Below are 14,307 nucleotides of genomic sequence, written 5' to 3'. Positions count from 1 at the left end.
CAGATATTGGTAGTTTTAATTTTTAAAATAGCAATTAAACCTCAGACTCAGTTTCTGAACTTCAGTCCATGTCAATAAGACACAGATTACTGACCCTGCAGTTTTGCTTCTAAAATGTCATTGCCACAAACAAGAAAGAAGATGAATCTTGATGCAAAACACAAAATATTTTAATTCCCACTGCAGTAAAAATGCTATCATAGTTACAGATTTCTGATTCCTAAACATTCAACGTGTCAAACAGATAAAAGTCTTATATTCATCAAGCTTTGATTTTTGGAAATCTTTTTGCTATTTTTTGTTGATTTCATTACGTTAGTTGTTATCATGATAAAAAGAAATGTCTCACCCTGATTAGACAATGTTCTTGTCACTCAAATTTAATATCAGACTCAATAACATCAACATTATTATTTATTTGTTCACATATCAGTTTGGGACTCCTGATTATGCAGGCCTCTAAATTTCAGTACGAAACTGCAGTGAGGGATTTTTCATCTTTTTCTTGTAGTCTTCATCAAACTCTTCACTCTGGGCCACAGTGAAATGGTTCTTCCAGTCACCAACTTTCCCTGCAGAACCACAAAGATCAGACAGATATTTTAGCTAAAGCTGGAGATCGAATCGTGTCATGTCTCATGTATTGCATATCACTGTTCACCCTACCTTTTCTAATGAAGGAAGACTTCTTGAAATCCATCACTTTGAACATTGAATTGTTGACCATCTTATCATTTTTCATGTCATCAAACTGCACTCTGCCGAGAATTGCTTCTTTCTCCTCAGCTGAAGGAGACAAACCAAGAAAGCTGCAGAGTTTGTCTATTTCCAGTCCAGTATCCTGGAAGCACAATGGTCAAATATTGTCATCACACTATTACCAGCAAGAAGACCCTGAAGATGACACAGTGAAACTGGAGCATGAGCACCTTGCCCAGTACCACTGGCATTGCAGACTGGCCCTAAAGACATAGAACGTCATCTCTCTGGAACTGGAACTGGTGTCCCCGAGATCTTTACATCTTCACATCCCACATCTGGAAGAATTTTCCATGCTTTGTGGGGGAAGTTGGGGACATGGAATCTGAGTGGGCTATGTTCAAAACATACATTGTTGAAGCTGCTGCTAAAGGTTGTAATCAAAAGTTCACTTGTCTTGGCGCAACCTGAGAACCTGCTGGTGGACACAAGCCTTGGAGGAGACCTTCAGGCCGAAGAAGGAGGCCTTTCAGGCTTGGTTGACCCAGTGGTCTCCTGAAGCAGCAGATGATTACCAGTTGGCAAGAGGGGCTTGCAGTTGCAAAACCTGCATGTTGGAAGAGTTCTGGCACACTATGAAAAAGGACTCTCAGTTGGCCCCAAGGAAGTTTTGGCAAAGTGTCAGACATCTCAGGAAGGAAAAACAGGAGGAGAGCTGCTGACCTGGACTGGGGATATTGCTGAGCTTTGGAAAGAGCACTTTGAGGAACTCCTGTACCCAGCTGTTACGTCTATCATGGAGGAGGCAGAGTCTTCAGACTCAAGGGAACCCTCGTCCATGTTCTTGGCAGATGTCACTGAGGTAGTCAGAAAGTTAGGGTAGCTAGAGAAAAAATATTGAGGAGTTCAGACATCTGGAGGCAGCTTGGAATAGAGACGCTGCTCCCTCACGTCAAAAGGGGCCATTTGAGGTGGCTTGGGCATCTGATCAGGACGCCTCCTAAATGCCCTTGTAAGAGGTTTTTTGAACATATCCAACTGGGCGAGGCCCCAATGAACACGCTTGAGGAATTACATATCTCATCTGGCCAAGGAACACCTCGGGATTACCCAGGAGGAGTTGGAAAGTGTATGAGCGGATGAAAATGGATGAATGGATGGACTATCATCAGTACAGAGCTTTGGACCTGTGACCTAAACAGGGAGGTTCTGAATCATTCAAATACATTCCCAGAAGACCCATAAAAACAAGTAAATTACCTCATTCAGATCTTCGTAGAATATGTAATGGAGGTTTGGATAACTCTGTTTCTTCTCCCACCAGCCGCTCACATGGTCATACCATGATCCATACACCACTGAAGCCACAAAACAATGAATGAAAGCACTTCAGGAGTGTGGGGAAATCTGTGCATCTCCAATACAAACAACTCTATTACAGTATTTCACACATACTCTTTCCCTCCATGAATCTCTGGACGTAGCTGCTCCAGTCTCCAGGCTCTGGGAAAATCATGCTCATGTGTTCAAAATGAAAATAGGACACCACACTGTCCTTTGCATTGCGGGCCACATAGACTATCTGCACACATACAAAAAAATCATTGTCTGAAAAGTAGTTTTGCATTAAACATGTGGACTAGTGAGCATAAATCAGCTGAAGTGGTAGCTGGAAGTACCCATGCATTAGATGTGTTTCCTTTTGTAATCATTCAGCCTTCATATAAAATAAGAATCATACATTTGATTTGCAGAAATGAAACATATCATAACAGTAATGTTTTAGTTCTAGAGATGTAGACATGGTAAAGATCTGTAGTCAGTCCGTTCATCATTCCTGATGTTTGATCAAATGATAAATTATCTACATGGCATAAATTCTCTATTTATATTAACTTTTTATAACACAGGAATTTAGCTGAAAGTGTACATTTTTGTCAATTTCTGATACTGTACTTAAAAAGCATTTGACCTTGCAGTTTTGCTCCCAAAAAGACTTGGGTACAAACTGGACTGGAAGATGAGTCTTGATGATTCGAGGAGAGGTGTGGAGGTTTTCCAGCAGATCTGTTCCTTTGATTATGGGTTGAGAGGGCCTTGATCCTGTACATTATCATAACAGTTTACATGTCAGTGAATCCTACAGTGTGGTAAATACAACACAATACAACTACAGTACATGACAAACCTTGATGCAACAATTATCATTAAATTATAATAGACTACCTGGCACAATGAGTGCATTTACATGGAAATGAATTTACATTTAGTGGTCATGTTTTTGGAGTATTCTGAGCATGCAAACACTATATCCCGTTTCAGAAATCAAGTAAGACTTTACCTGTTTATGAGAAACCTGATTATACTAGCTGAAGTACTAAGAACTTGGATTACTGTGACATGTACACACATTATCCCGGTTATGGAGAGCCTCAAATTGTGCAGACATGGCTTCAGAGGGCATTCAGAAGGAAGAGAAACATAGCATAAAGGTGTTTGCATGTTTATGAAATATGATTCAACCTTTCCAAAATGGTATGCAGATCTCCAAGGTAACCACTCTTGCTTGGAGCGGGATAGATGTGTGTCGCTCTGGAGATGTCTGACCAAAATGCAGCAGGTCAAGGATGTAGGAGACCCATGTGTTTCCTAAAAGAAAGATGAGGGGAAATTACAAAGAATTTACAGTTTCAAATTGTTAAACTTTCAGGTTGTTCTGTAAAGTTGTTTACATCCTCACTGTGTTTTTTACAGAATTATTCTGGCAACCAAAGCTGCCAGTTTGTTTGTTTGTTATAGTGTACACACATCTATTCCAAAGCTACAAAATAAAGCAAACATCTCATAAATGTTTGTGAAGTGACCTGCTTTGGGGTATGATATAATAAGCACATCATCCGGCCTGGCCTGAAAGTTTTGGACGGTCTCCCAGTTGTCTGTGAAAAGGTGAGTCATCCATACTCCATGGAAATTGAACGGCTCTGGTCGAGAAATTGCATCCATCTTTATAAAAGAATACAACAAACAAATCGTTAATTAATGACACTGGAGGTTGCTTCATAAAATGACCTCTAAAAGCCATCTTAAAAAGTGCGTTTTTTCTATCAACGTTTACTATATTATGATACTGCAGTTTACAATGTTGATGTAGCTGCTGTACTTTGTCTACTGTTCCTTTAACAGGTGAAGCGGTAACAGCCAATCAGTGTCAGTGCAGGGCAGCAGGTCGCAGGTGAGGAGCGAGACAGAAATGACAAACAAAAACACAAGTAAAAATAACAGTAGAGCACCTAACTTAATGAATAGACACTTTTTGGAGGACTTGGAGGTGTTCACCCTCTGGCGTTGTTGCTGTGTTCGGGTTTTGATTGAGTTTTCTACGAGGATTTGGTGAGTTAAAAACGTTAATAAAAAACCAACAGTTTTCAGTTTGCATGCTGTTTCCTTGTTTTTCGAGCTAAATGTGCAGCCGAAATTGCCTGTAGCCAAGGAACGACAGTGTCAGTAAGCTTATTTGTGTATTTTATGGTGTGTCATTGTGTAAGGCAAACTGAGAAGCAACATGCAACAGGTATGATTTAGTTTAGCATTGTTGGTAAAGCGACGTAAAAGGCGCTTTAATATTAAAAACACTGGTATACTATGTTGGCACAAAATGCATTTTTCAAAATCAAGCTTGAAAAGATGTTATACATCACTGTTATTTTCTACTTTCATTGAGTTGGTTCTTTCTTTAGCAAAACTTAAGTTCTAAACATAAATATCAAATATTTATTATTTATATCAAAAATACAAAAATGAATTATTTTCAATATACATGCAAAGTAGGTTTTTTTGTTTGTTTGTTTTTATTGTAGCAGCCTGGGATATTTCAATGATTTGCAGCAACATTTATTGTGACAGTGCACCTAGAGGAAATACTATGTATTTTCTCCATGTCCCAAATAAGGTAAAATGACCTCATCAGGTGAAAAATAGTAAAAAAAGACAAATTCCAAGCCAAAAGCCCAGATGACTCCCAGACCGTATGTCTGCAACTAATTTTCCTACATAAATAAGCCGGCCGTTTAAACATAACCTCTGGTCTGTGGTCTATTATTCTTAAATGTTAGTTACAAACTACTCTTCTGAACCTAAGCTGTGGTCCCAACTATCTGCAAATACTGACAGTGCTACATACTGTGTACATATATGGGCAGGCACATCGGCCCTTAACCCTTAACTAAGAAAAACAACCTTTACTAGTTAATAACCTGTCATTAAATTATCCTTGTCACCACTTCTTATCTCAGTAAGGCTGTTAAGATCATTTTAATGTTTTAAAAATTTTACCTGTGTTTGCCAATGTCTCAAAAGAAGGTTTTTTTTTGTTTTGTTTTTTTTTATCTCTGCTGGAGTGAGAAACGTATGTTTTTGTTGATTCTTGTCTGAGATTTGAACAGAAAAAAATTCTGTAGGAGAAACTGTTGTTAAACAGCTGAGAATGTAGCTCTTTTCTTTAACATCTCTGCACTGTAGTGAGTCAAGATGTAGACTTTTGTCCCACAGAAAACAAGAGGATCAGCCCCTCTTATAAGATTCATGATGCGCTTTTTGCTCTGGTAGAGATGTATTCAGGCGCTTAACAGGTGAGGACGTTGTCCAACCCACATCTCTGGACACCAGACCACCAGCTGAACGGGGACTGCATTGGGTTGTGTAATCCTCTATAAATGTAGTGGGATGTGAACCCTCAGCCTTCTCTGTTATCCATGTTATACTAAGATTATTCTGTCGCAGTCTTTTTTTCCAAATCATCCACATTAGATTAATGGTCCAAGTGGAGTCCAGATTCATTAGCTTACTTTGCATGTCTTTCAGTGAGGTTTCCATTTGCTGAATTGTCTGGACATGCCGATCTGGCACGGTTGGTGGAGAGTTGTTTGTTTTTCACAGTATGGTATTCCTACTTTTACTTTAAATGTTAAACTTTTCTGTCTACTCTTTCACCACTGACAATGATTTAATGTTGCCTGTTAAACAAGTAGTGAATCCCACTGGAAAATGAGCATATTTTTTTAAAAAAAAAACTTTGTAAAGATAAAATGATCTGGAGACGTACCTTGTTCGGATCACTGATGATGTCCATGAACAGCTGTTTCCTGCTTGTATTTTCCTTTTATCCCAGTGTATTTATTCACTTGCGTTAAAAGTAAATCTTTAACCTTCCTTACCTCTCATCTGAAACAGATCCATTCATTACATGAATATGGGCTCAATTCCAGATGTGATTTGACAGCCCCTCACCCCTCTTTGGGTTTCATTGGTCCTTAGCCTCCACATACCTGCAACCGTCAAACCATCACCAGATGCCTCTAGACTTTTATCATATTTCCACAAACTAGTGCTGTCTTGGCTTGACTAGGTTTCACTCTGCACATCGGCCCATCATGGCCGGGATTTGCATCCCTTCAAGGTGTGTTTTCAAATGATGAAAGCTCGAAGTGATAACATTTAAAAGCATTAGACTGATCCATGGCTACAGGTCTTAGTGTCTTTCTATCTCACAACACAGTAGGTAAAAAGGGTTTACCTGTTGGAGGTGAGCTGTTTAAAGAGGTGCAATTGGAGCACGTTGTCTGCAGCTCTTTATCTAACAGCGCACTGGGGCTGTTTCTGCTTTCACTTTTCTCCCTGCGGTATCAGTAGACTTGGTTTTCCTTAGAAGTAAAGTCGCTAACAAAGTTTGGCTAATTGTGATAAACACATATCATTTGACTGTCAGTCTTTCTATCTATGATCAAACTGCTCTAAAAGTGATCCCAACTATGTATGTTATTGTTCACCTCTGTCGTCATTTTAGTTGTCATGTGGACTCAGCTTTCCACTTGTGTTAGTAATGACCTAAAAACCTGGTAGTGGTGGTTGTAGTTATTTTTCTTTGTGGCACTGCAAATATGATGCAAAATATGTAGTTTGGTTATATTGGAAAATAAATTGGCCACCATTGCCGCCACAAGGCATTTTTGCGATGACTCTGTTTCTAAAGATGTTTAGGGCCTAAAACTGTACAAGTGTACCAAATTTCATGCTTTTATGGGAAAAATGAACATTATTCTCACATATCATCTGGATTTTAGAGCCTAGAGGGGTGAACCTCTTTTGCTGCGCATTGCCACTGATCCATAAAGCAGCAAGCACTTTCCATTGTGTATGTGTGTTGCTTCTCAACCATTCTGCTAAATGTTGCTGATGAACTAAATTTCTTGGCAGAAGGGCTATTAGTTACTAGTTAATTATTGCATTTTTTGCTGCTGTGTCTTTATTTTTGTGAAACATTTATCAGATAGGTCGTAACCTTCTGTAAAGGCAATAAGCCACTTGAGGCTTTGGTTTACATTGATTTTAGAAGCACTCTGGTCTGTGTCATGCCTAACAATGCCCCAAGCCTACTCTAAAAGAGGGGCTCTTGTGGCTCAATGCTTAATTTCAGGTTGGCACAAAAAAGCTGAAGTAGATAGACATGAAAATAAACTTATGCATCATTCTGCACCAACACAAGGATTGTTTAATTATTAAAATTATAATTCAGTAACAGGCATGATAAAACATTAAATATCACCAGCTTGTACTTTATTAGTTATGAATTTTTTTTTTTTTTTTCAATGATTTCAGGCCATGTTAATAACAGACAGATTACTGACCTTGCAGTTTGCAATGGGACAAAAAATTCCACCTATTTTGGGACAAAAAAAAATGAATTTACATGTTAAAAAAAGGGAAAATTCCCACATTTCTACATATTTTTATACATTTGAATATGCAGCATAGCCTTTTAATCCTGATATATACAGTATATTGATGGTAGTGTTTTAAATTTGTCACATTAGTGTTTAATTGATGCTCTGTAAAAGAGAATTGCTGAGTGTATCATTTCAATTTCAAGAATCAGTGTTTATTGTGTTTTACAAAATTGTTATCTCTTTAGGTTAAGAAATTGAGCCATAGTTTTAGGAATTGTGTTTAAACAGTTGGAAGAACTGTAAAGGCCAGTGTTTTCCTGGTTAAAAATAAGTGTGCTAAGTGATGTAGTTTATGCTTAGAGTTTTGCAGGGATGTGGTTTAGAATTTCTATTTGAGTTAAAACACTGAAATTGTTGTGTTCTGGAGTCCTGTTGTTGATATATGAGCTTTAAGTTGTCAGAGTTGTGCGCATAGTTTCATTTTTTGTTTGTATACAATGGAGAATAACTGTAAATGATAATGTTGTAGTGAAAATGCATGTGTCTGGGATGTACTGCGCATGCAATTAGATAAATGAGACTTGCATTATACTGCACGAGTTGTGTGAGAGATTTTAAGTGGATTATTTGATGTTGTTTTGCTGTTAAACACGGTCCCCGTTTACTTTAATTCATGAGGAATGTTTGACTCTTTTGAATTCTTTGTTCAGGAAGAAAAAAAATGAAAGAGTACGCTTGTTATTCAAAACACATGTGCCAAGAAAGCTGGAAAAATTCTCCCTTTGATTCAGGCCATTTGCAATCCATTCCCCTGCACAGCTGCTCAAATGAGCATGAAGTAGGATTTGGCAGCATCTAGTGGTGAGATAGCAGACTGCAAACAAATAAACCCCAGGTGTTCAATAGATTACAATCTTGTGGGTGAGCAGAGTGGCTCTCGCCAACACATATTTGTATGTTACCTAAAGGCCATGGAAGATGGCCATCTTCCATGGCCTTTAGGTAACATACAAATGCTAGAACCGGTGTTTAGTTTGTCCGTCCTGGGCTTCTGTAGAAACTTGACGGTGCAACATAGTAGACACAGTGTGGGGCTTTTGATGTAGATGTGAAGGGCTCGTTTTAAGATAATGAAAACATAATTCTTAGTGTTTAAGTCACTGGTACAATTTTCAACAGAGCCTGATGCTGCAGTGAAGAGAGAACAAAAAAACAATTATATTTATGTATTACATGATATTTGCTTTAGACAGACAGACAGACAGACAGACAGACAGATAGATAGATAGATAGATAGATACTTTATCAATACAGAGACAGATACACAAGGGGATTTAGAATATAAGCAAAGGCATTAAAACAACTAAAAACACAGCAGTGAAATATTAGTGTAGTCCTACGTCTACTGCAGAGAAACTCTTCAACAATGCACTGACATTGTTTCCTAAAGACTGTTGTTGATTGCAGGTTTTATTAACAATATAAATGTGAATTTAGTAAACTTCTAGCTAAAGAAATGCATGACATTATGCTGATTTGTAAACATAGAAAAAGTACATTCAACAAGAGTTAAACATATGAAAGTCATCGGTCAACAATAAGTAGAATTGTCTGACAATAATTACACAATATCCCTGTAAATCAAATTTAACATTGTGTATAATGTGAATGAAAGGCTATTTGGAGTGTTGTTAAAAGGTCATGCGCAATGTTTGAGTACGACAGCTGTCAACCTTTTACAAAGTTTAGATCTGTGTGAATGCTGTGTGGTTTAGCTGAAAGTGGCCAAGGGCCTGTGTCCACCTAACATTTTTTTGTCTCAAAAAAAAAAAAAATGTTGGTGTCTTCTTCATTTGTCTCCTATGAGGAGTAGGCGTCTGCTGCTGCATGCGGCTGCCTGGAGAAAAAGCTGTATGCCCAGTGTCTTTTGTCTTTTTGTGCCTCTCCTGTTATTGTGTATAAATAATATTAAATCTAATTTTATTACTTAATGTGTGCACAAAAGACAATCGTATGAACAAGCTTTTGTTGTTGTTTTTATTGCGAATACAGAAATATGGATATGATTAAAAACCAATGTATTTACATTTCTGATCACACAAGTCCCTTTTGAGTGTCAATCTAAATGGTGTTTTCATACAGCTGTTCTTTAAATACACAATTTAATTAAATTAACATACCGTAAAGACTAACATATGTGGGTCATTTGGTGGACATGACATGAATACATTTGATTGATTTTAAGGATTTGGGGATTTTTATGTTTTCCATACATACATTGTTATTATATTCACCTTCAGACACGATCAGTCATTTAATTTCCATTGTGCTTCATTAAAAAATATAGCTCCCAGCCTTAATTCAGATAATTTACAAGACTATACACTCTATGCCTCTGCTATTGGGCATCCGTAACTTGATTTTGTCAAAGAAAATCCACATTTCTAGTCAGTCATGGACCCATCTCCACATGTACACAGCCTGGCCAGTCCTGTTCAAATTTCAGTGCGGAACTTAAGTGTGAGATCCGTCATCTTTTTCTTGTAGTCTTCATCAAACTGTTCATTCTGGGAAACAGTGAAATGGTTTTTCCAGTCACCAACTTTCCCTTCACAATGACAAAGAGAATCAGAGAAGTGTGTTAGCCAAAGAGATCTTATGTCACACACATGTATCCATTTATTCATCAGTTTACCTTTTCTCATGAAAGGAGAAATTTTGAAATCCATAACTTTGATCGTAGAATAGTTGGCCATGTTGTCCTTTTTCATATTATCAAAATGCGATCCACCTGCTACTCTTTTCTTCTCCTCATCTGAACGAGACAAACCAAGAAAGCTGCAGAGTTTGTCTATTTCCCGTCCAGTGTCCTGGAAACACAATGGTCAGATATCATCATTGATTTCTTACCAGATAGTGGAGAGAAGTAGCCTGAATAGGAAGAGACCCCAAAAAATAACTAGATCACCTCAATCAGATCTTCGTAGAACATGTAATGAATTTTTGGATAAGTCTGTTTCTTCTTCCACCAGCCGTTCACATGGTCGTACCAGGATCCCCACACCACTGAAAACACAGGACAATAAATGAAAGCATTTCATTAGTGTTCAGTAAAAATATGTGCATCTCTGTCACTACATACTGTAGTTACCTCCAAACAGCAGGAAGCAGCCTGAGATTTCAACATTTGGGTAGTGATCCTTGTTTAAGTTTTTTTTTTTTAAGGGGAACAACTGCCATTTGTTAAAGTATATTATTGTAGAGGCTATATGACATAATAGAAGAAACGCTGCAACCTGCTGAAGTAGTAGGATTTTACAAATGGCAGCAGTTACTGTATTTATGGGATTATCTAACTAGCTGTCTACCAAAACATAATATGCCGTACGTGTTGTTAGGGGCATTTCTCCTGAGAGTAGGATGACTGTCACATGTTATGGATTTATCATTCCAGTGGACAGCACTTTTATACATTAGAAGTCTTACAAGAGCAAGATAAGATAAGGTATGACAAGTGTCTCTGTCTTGTGAGTGTTTATGGTTAACATAAAATAGAGTGAAAGCATTTTTTTTTATATTGCAGATATTTTATTGCAGATAAATTCTATATTCTTGCAACCAGTTACTTTTAACTGTGATGTTGCTATACCCGAAAGTTTCATAGTTTTTCATGCATGTAATTCAGTTTCCACAATTATAATATTTATCACCTTTAATACTGCACCCACTAACTTGTAAGAGCCAACTTAAAGATCTGTAGTGACAAAATGTCAGGATTAAGACAATGTCAAAACAAGAGTGAGCACTGTGGAGCTCTGTGTCTGTGTTGTCTGAGAGAGACAGAGAGAGAGAGGAAGAGAAGGTGGAAGGTGGACTATTGCATGCAGTGTTCTGTAAATTATCAATAGCTAAAACATCAATAACGGAACAAAACTTTTTGACCCTCCTGCACTGCCTGATATTTTTCAGGAAGTTTTCCCAAACCTATCTGTCTGCCTTCATTGTCCAGCTTTATATGTAGTCTTTGGTTCACACAAACACAAGACTTTACCCCAAGAAGCAGACGTTGAAAACAAGGGAACTTTGAGATAAGTTTGAGAAATGATTGTTTTCCCAAATCTCAACATACCTATCTTAACTTGACTAAACCTAACTTGCATAACGTTATGTAAAGTATGCAAAGTGACAACACCATTTATGGGCTACTAATTTGTCAGATATTGTATGAGGATACAGTATTAATTGTATGCTAATATTAAATTTATTTCATGCTAAAAGAAACAACAATTGCATTGCAAGTTAATACTAGGTTTTTAAAAAGATTTGTCCACGTGACTTCTGGTATTAACCAAATCAATGTACGGTCTTCAATCTGAACACAATACACAGATAATTTAGTTGGTTGGATACAGCTAATGATGTCTCTGCACTGCACACACACACACACACACACATACACAGAGTATTTTTCATACGTACTCTTTCCCTCCATGAATCTGTGAACGTAGTTGCTCCAGTCTCCAGGCTCTGGTTGACCCATGTTCATGCGGTCAAAGTGAAAATAAGACACCAGGTTGTCTTTGGCATTTCGGGCCACGTAGACCATCTACAGAAGAGGAAAGCATTTAAATGATAGGACCTCACTTTTGCACACTTTCCCCTTAAATCCTACCTCAAATATGAGTCCTCAATGTTACTTTGTCCTGAATCTATATAATACACAAAGTAATGACCCTGCAGTTTTGCTGCCAAAAGGACTTTGGCACAAACTGGACCGGAAAGTGAGTCTTGATGAGTCGAGGAGAGGTGGGGAGGTTGTCTGCTAGTTCAGTTCCTATATGAAGAGGTAAAGATACAGTGAGTAAAGCCATGAAGCTGTAAAGTAATGAAATTGTTTCTTAACTGCAACATTGATACTAATAAAACTACTACTACTAAAAAAAACTGTAAAAACTTTTGAGATTCAATGACGATGTTTACTGAAGTTTGTGGAAATCAACACACAGTAAACTATAGGCTAAATAAGCGTCTGTATTTTATGATGCACATAGGTCTAATAAATATGAATATCATAATATATGAAATATGGTGAATATAATTGGGTGTCTTTTTCACCTGAACCGAAAGATAGGAAGTGGACTTCCAAGAAAGGCACTCTCTCAAAGATTGGGACGGATCTCTGACGTTCTGTCTGTCCAAAATACAGCAAGTCGAGGATGTAGGAGACCCATGTGGTTCCTATTTGACAAACAGATACAGAGAGAAAAAAACTCACAACCCCTCACCTATATACACATGTCTTTTTCTGAGCCGTAAAGTTTTCACTGCTGTTCATGTTTATAGATTGACCTGCTTTGGGGTATGTTGCAATAAGTATATCATCTGGTCTGGCCTGAAAGTTTTGAACATTTTCCCAGTTGTCTGTGAAATAGTGGGTCATTGGGACTCCATGGAAATCAAACAGTTCAGGTCGAGGGGGTACCTCCATCTTTTAAAGAAAAGAAAAGACAAGAAAAAAATCAAACATACAAAGCACTTAATCATTGCGTGAGAGTAATCAAGCTGCGGCAATTGTGTGGAAAAGAATGTAAACATTTTTCAAATCAGATTGTGTTAAAAAGTAACTTCTTCAAGTCATCTTCAAAGAAGACAAGACACAATACATAGTTATCAATCAAGAAGGACAAATGTCTGTCCAAGATTGAGTATTAGGTTGCAGTCAAAAAAACAAACAAACACTGATGCTATGTAAGAAAAAAACTGTTGAATATTGAACTGAAAACGTAGTTGAAAGTATACAGCCTTCATGTACATTTTGAATTACTTTTATTTACAACTCCATTCTCATCTTCTCTGCTTCATATTTATCAAGAAATTAACTCTTTTTACACTTTAAATGAATTAAGACACATACCGTGCTCGGATCAGATGACATGCTGAATGCTGCTAGTTTCTCTGCTGTGTTTCTGACACTTCTCTCTTCTTGCTGTAGTTTTTCTCAGACAAGCAAATTGTTGTCCTTCTCTCTTCTTAGTGCATAGCAATTTCCTTATTGTAATTGGAGGCCCAGTCCCACATGTGATAAGGTATTCAGCCCCTCCCCTTTCCAGATCTCCTGAGCGTTTACCCTTTAATCTCTTGTTCTCTCAGAAACACACAGAGCATGCATAGTATAGAGTGCTGCCGTTTATTTGTAGGTCAAAACGGTAGTTGGTATTGCCCTGGTTCTCTCGTCAAAAAGCCTATGAAATTTTTCATGTGAACTTTGGATTATTTCAGAAAATACCTACTGTGGCAAACAGATGTTTATTACATGTTTTGTACGGCAAGTTAATCTCTAAACAAATTGACATAACTTTTTTGAAGCATAAATGGCAATTTTCAGAAGTAAAACAGTAACATTAGGCTATAAACAAAATACACTATGGTCACATGACCTAACATTGCCACAACAATCAGGCTGTAAAACTGTGTTCGGTGTTATCATGTTCTGTATTAATTTACCAATAGTTAGCAAACACCTCTTTTAATGCACAGAAAAGCTTAAAGATTCATGAGTTGGGTATTCACTGCTGTATTTTATGTCAGAGAATATGTGAAAATCTCTTCAGCTTGTGTTAAACACACAATGCTAACTCATTTCCGGGTTTTCAGACTCATTCCTGCCCAACTTTATATCTAATCTTTGTTAATTCAGTGTGTAAAATATTTGCACACATGAGTCAGTACAAAACATTTTTGTGGTTTAACAGGTCATAGCAGTGCATGCGTTGTGACTGTGCTTTCTCAGCCCATGCCTTGAGTGCACTTTTTTACTTTATATGATCTTGTTTGTTCACTGTTTTTTGAGAATGAAGAACAAAAATCCAGAATTACTTTGGTTTGA

At 37.5% G+C, this 14,307-nt stretch overlaps 2 protein-coding genes across 2 annotated transcripts; both read right to left on the bottom strand.

Annotated features, from left to right (window-relative positions):
- Positions 1–146: 146 nt before the first annotated feature.
- On the bottom strand, positions 147–6,781 carry LOC121947189 (cytosolic sulfotransferase 1-like). The gene is made up of 8 exons (XM_042492123.2): positions 5,801–6,781; positions 3,564–3,702; positions 3,223–3,348; positions 2,672–2,802; positions 2,155–2,281; positions 1,960–2,057; positions 667–841; positions 147–572 (listed from the first exon to the last, which is right to left on the bottom strand). The coding sequence occupies exons 1-8, from the start codon at positions 5,825–5,827 to the stop codon at positions 460–462; spliced, it is 936 nt and encodes a 311-aa protein (XP_042348057.2). The 5' UTR covers positions 5,828–6,781; the 3' UTR covers positions 147–459.
- A 1,963-nt stretch (positions 6,782–8,744) lies between these two features.
- On the bottom strand, positions 8,745–14,257 carry LOC121946749 (cytosolic sulfotransferase 3-like). The gene is made up of 8 exons (XM_042491475.2): positions 13,336–14,257; positions 12,771–12,909; positions 12,537–12,659; positions 12,155–12,255; positions 11,901–12,027; positions 10,390–10,487; positions 10,117–10,291; positions 8,745–10,029 (listed from the first exon to the last, which is right to left on the bottom strand). Exons 1-8 carry the CDS (start codon positions 13,354–13,356, stop codon positions 9,917–9,919), a joined length of 897 nt encoding a protein of 298 aa, XP_042347409.1. The 5' UTR covers positions 13,357–14,257; the 3' UTR covers positions 8,745–9,916.
- Between the last annotated feature and the right edge of the window lie 50 nt (positions 14,258–14,307).

This window comes from Plectropomus leopardus, chromosome 9 (assembly GCF_026936395.1).
Source record: "Plectropomus leopardus strain MGB_pleo_1.0 chromosome 9, ASM2693639v1, whole genome shotgun sequence".
In the NCBI taxonomy this organism is placed as follows: domain Eukaryota; kingdom Metazoa; phylum Chordata; class Actinopteri; order Perciformes; family Serranidae; genus Plectropomus; species Plectropomus leopardus.
The sequence above is the reverse complement of the archived record's forward strand: the minus strand, read 5'-3'. Positions and strand labels throughout refer to the sequence as shown.

Bases quoted from the DNA above. Each gene is read 5' to 3' on its own strand.
- LOC121947189 (XM_042492123.2), bottom strand. From the start codon at position 5,827: ATGGACATCATCAGTGATCCGAACAAG. The intron at 2,058-2,154 runs GTATGTGTGAAA...TTGTGGCTTCAG, and splicing joins GAGATTCATGGAGGGAAAGA to TGGTGTATGGATCATGGTAT. The intron at 842-1,959 runs GTAATTTACTTG...TTGTGCTTCCAG, and splicing joins TCTACGAAGATCTGAATGAG to GATACTGGACTGGAAATAGA.
- LOC121946749 (XM_042491475.2), bottom strand. From the start codon at position 13,356: ATGTCATCTGATCCGAGCACG. The intron at 10,488-11,900 runs GTACGTATGAAA...CTGTGTTTTCAG, and splicing joins CAGATTCATGGAGGGAAAGA to TGGTGTGGGGATCCTGGTAC. The intron at 10,292-10,389 runs GTGATCTAGTTA...TTGTGTTTCCAG, and splicing joins TCTACGAAGATCTGATTGAG to GACACTGGACGGGAAATAGA.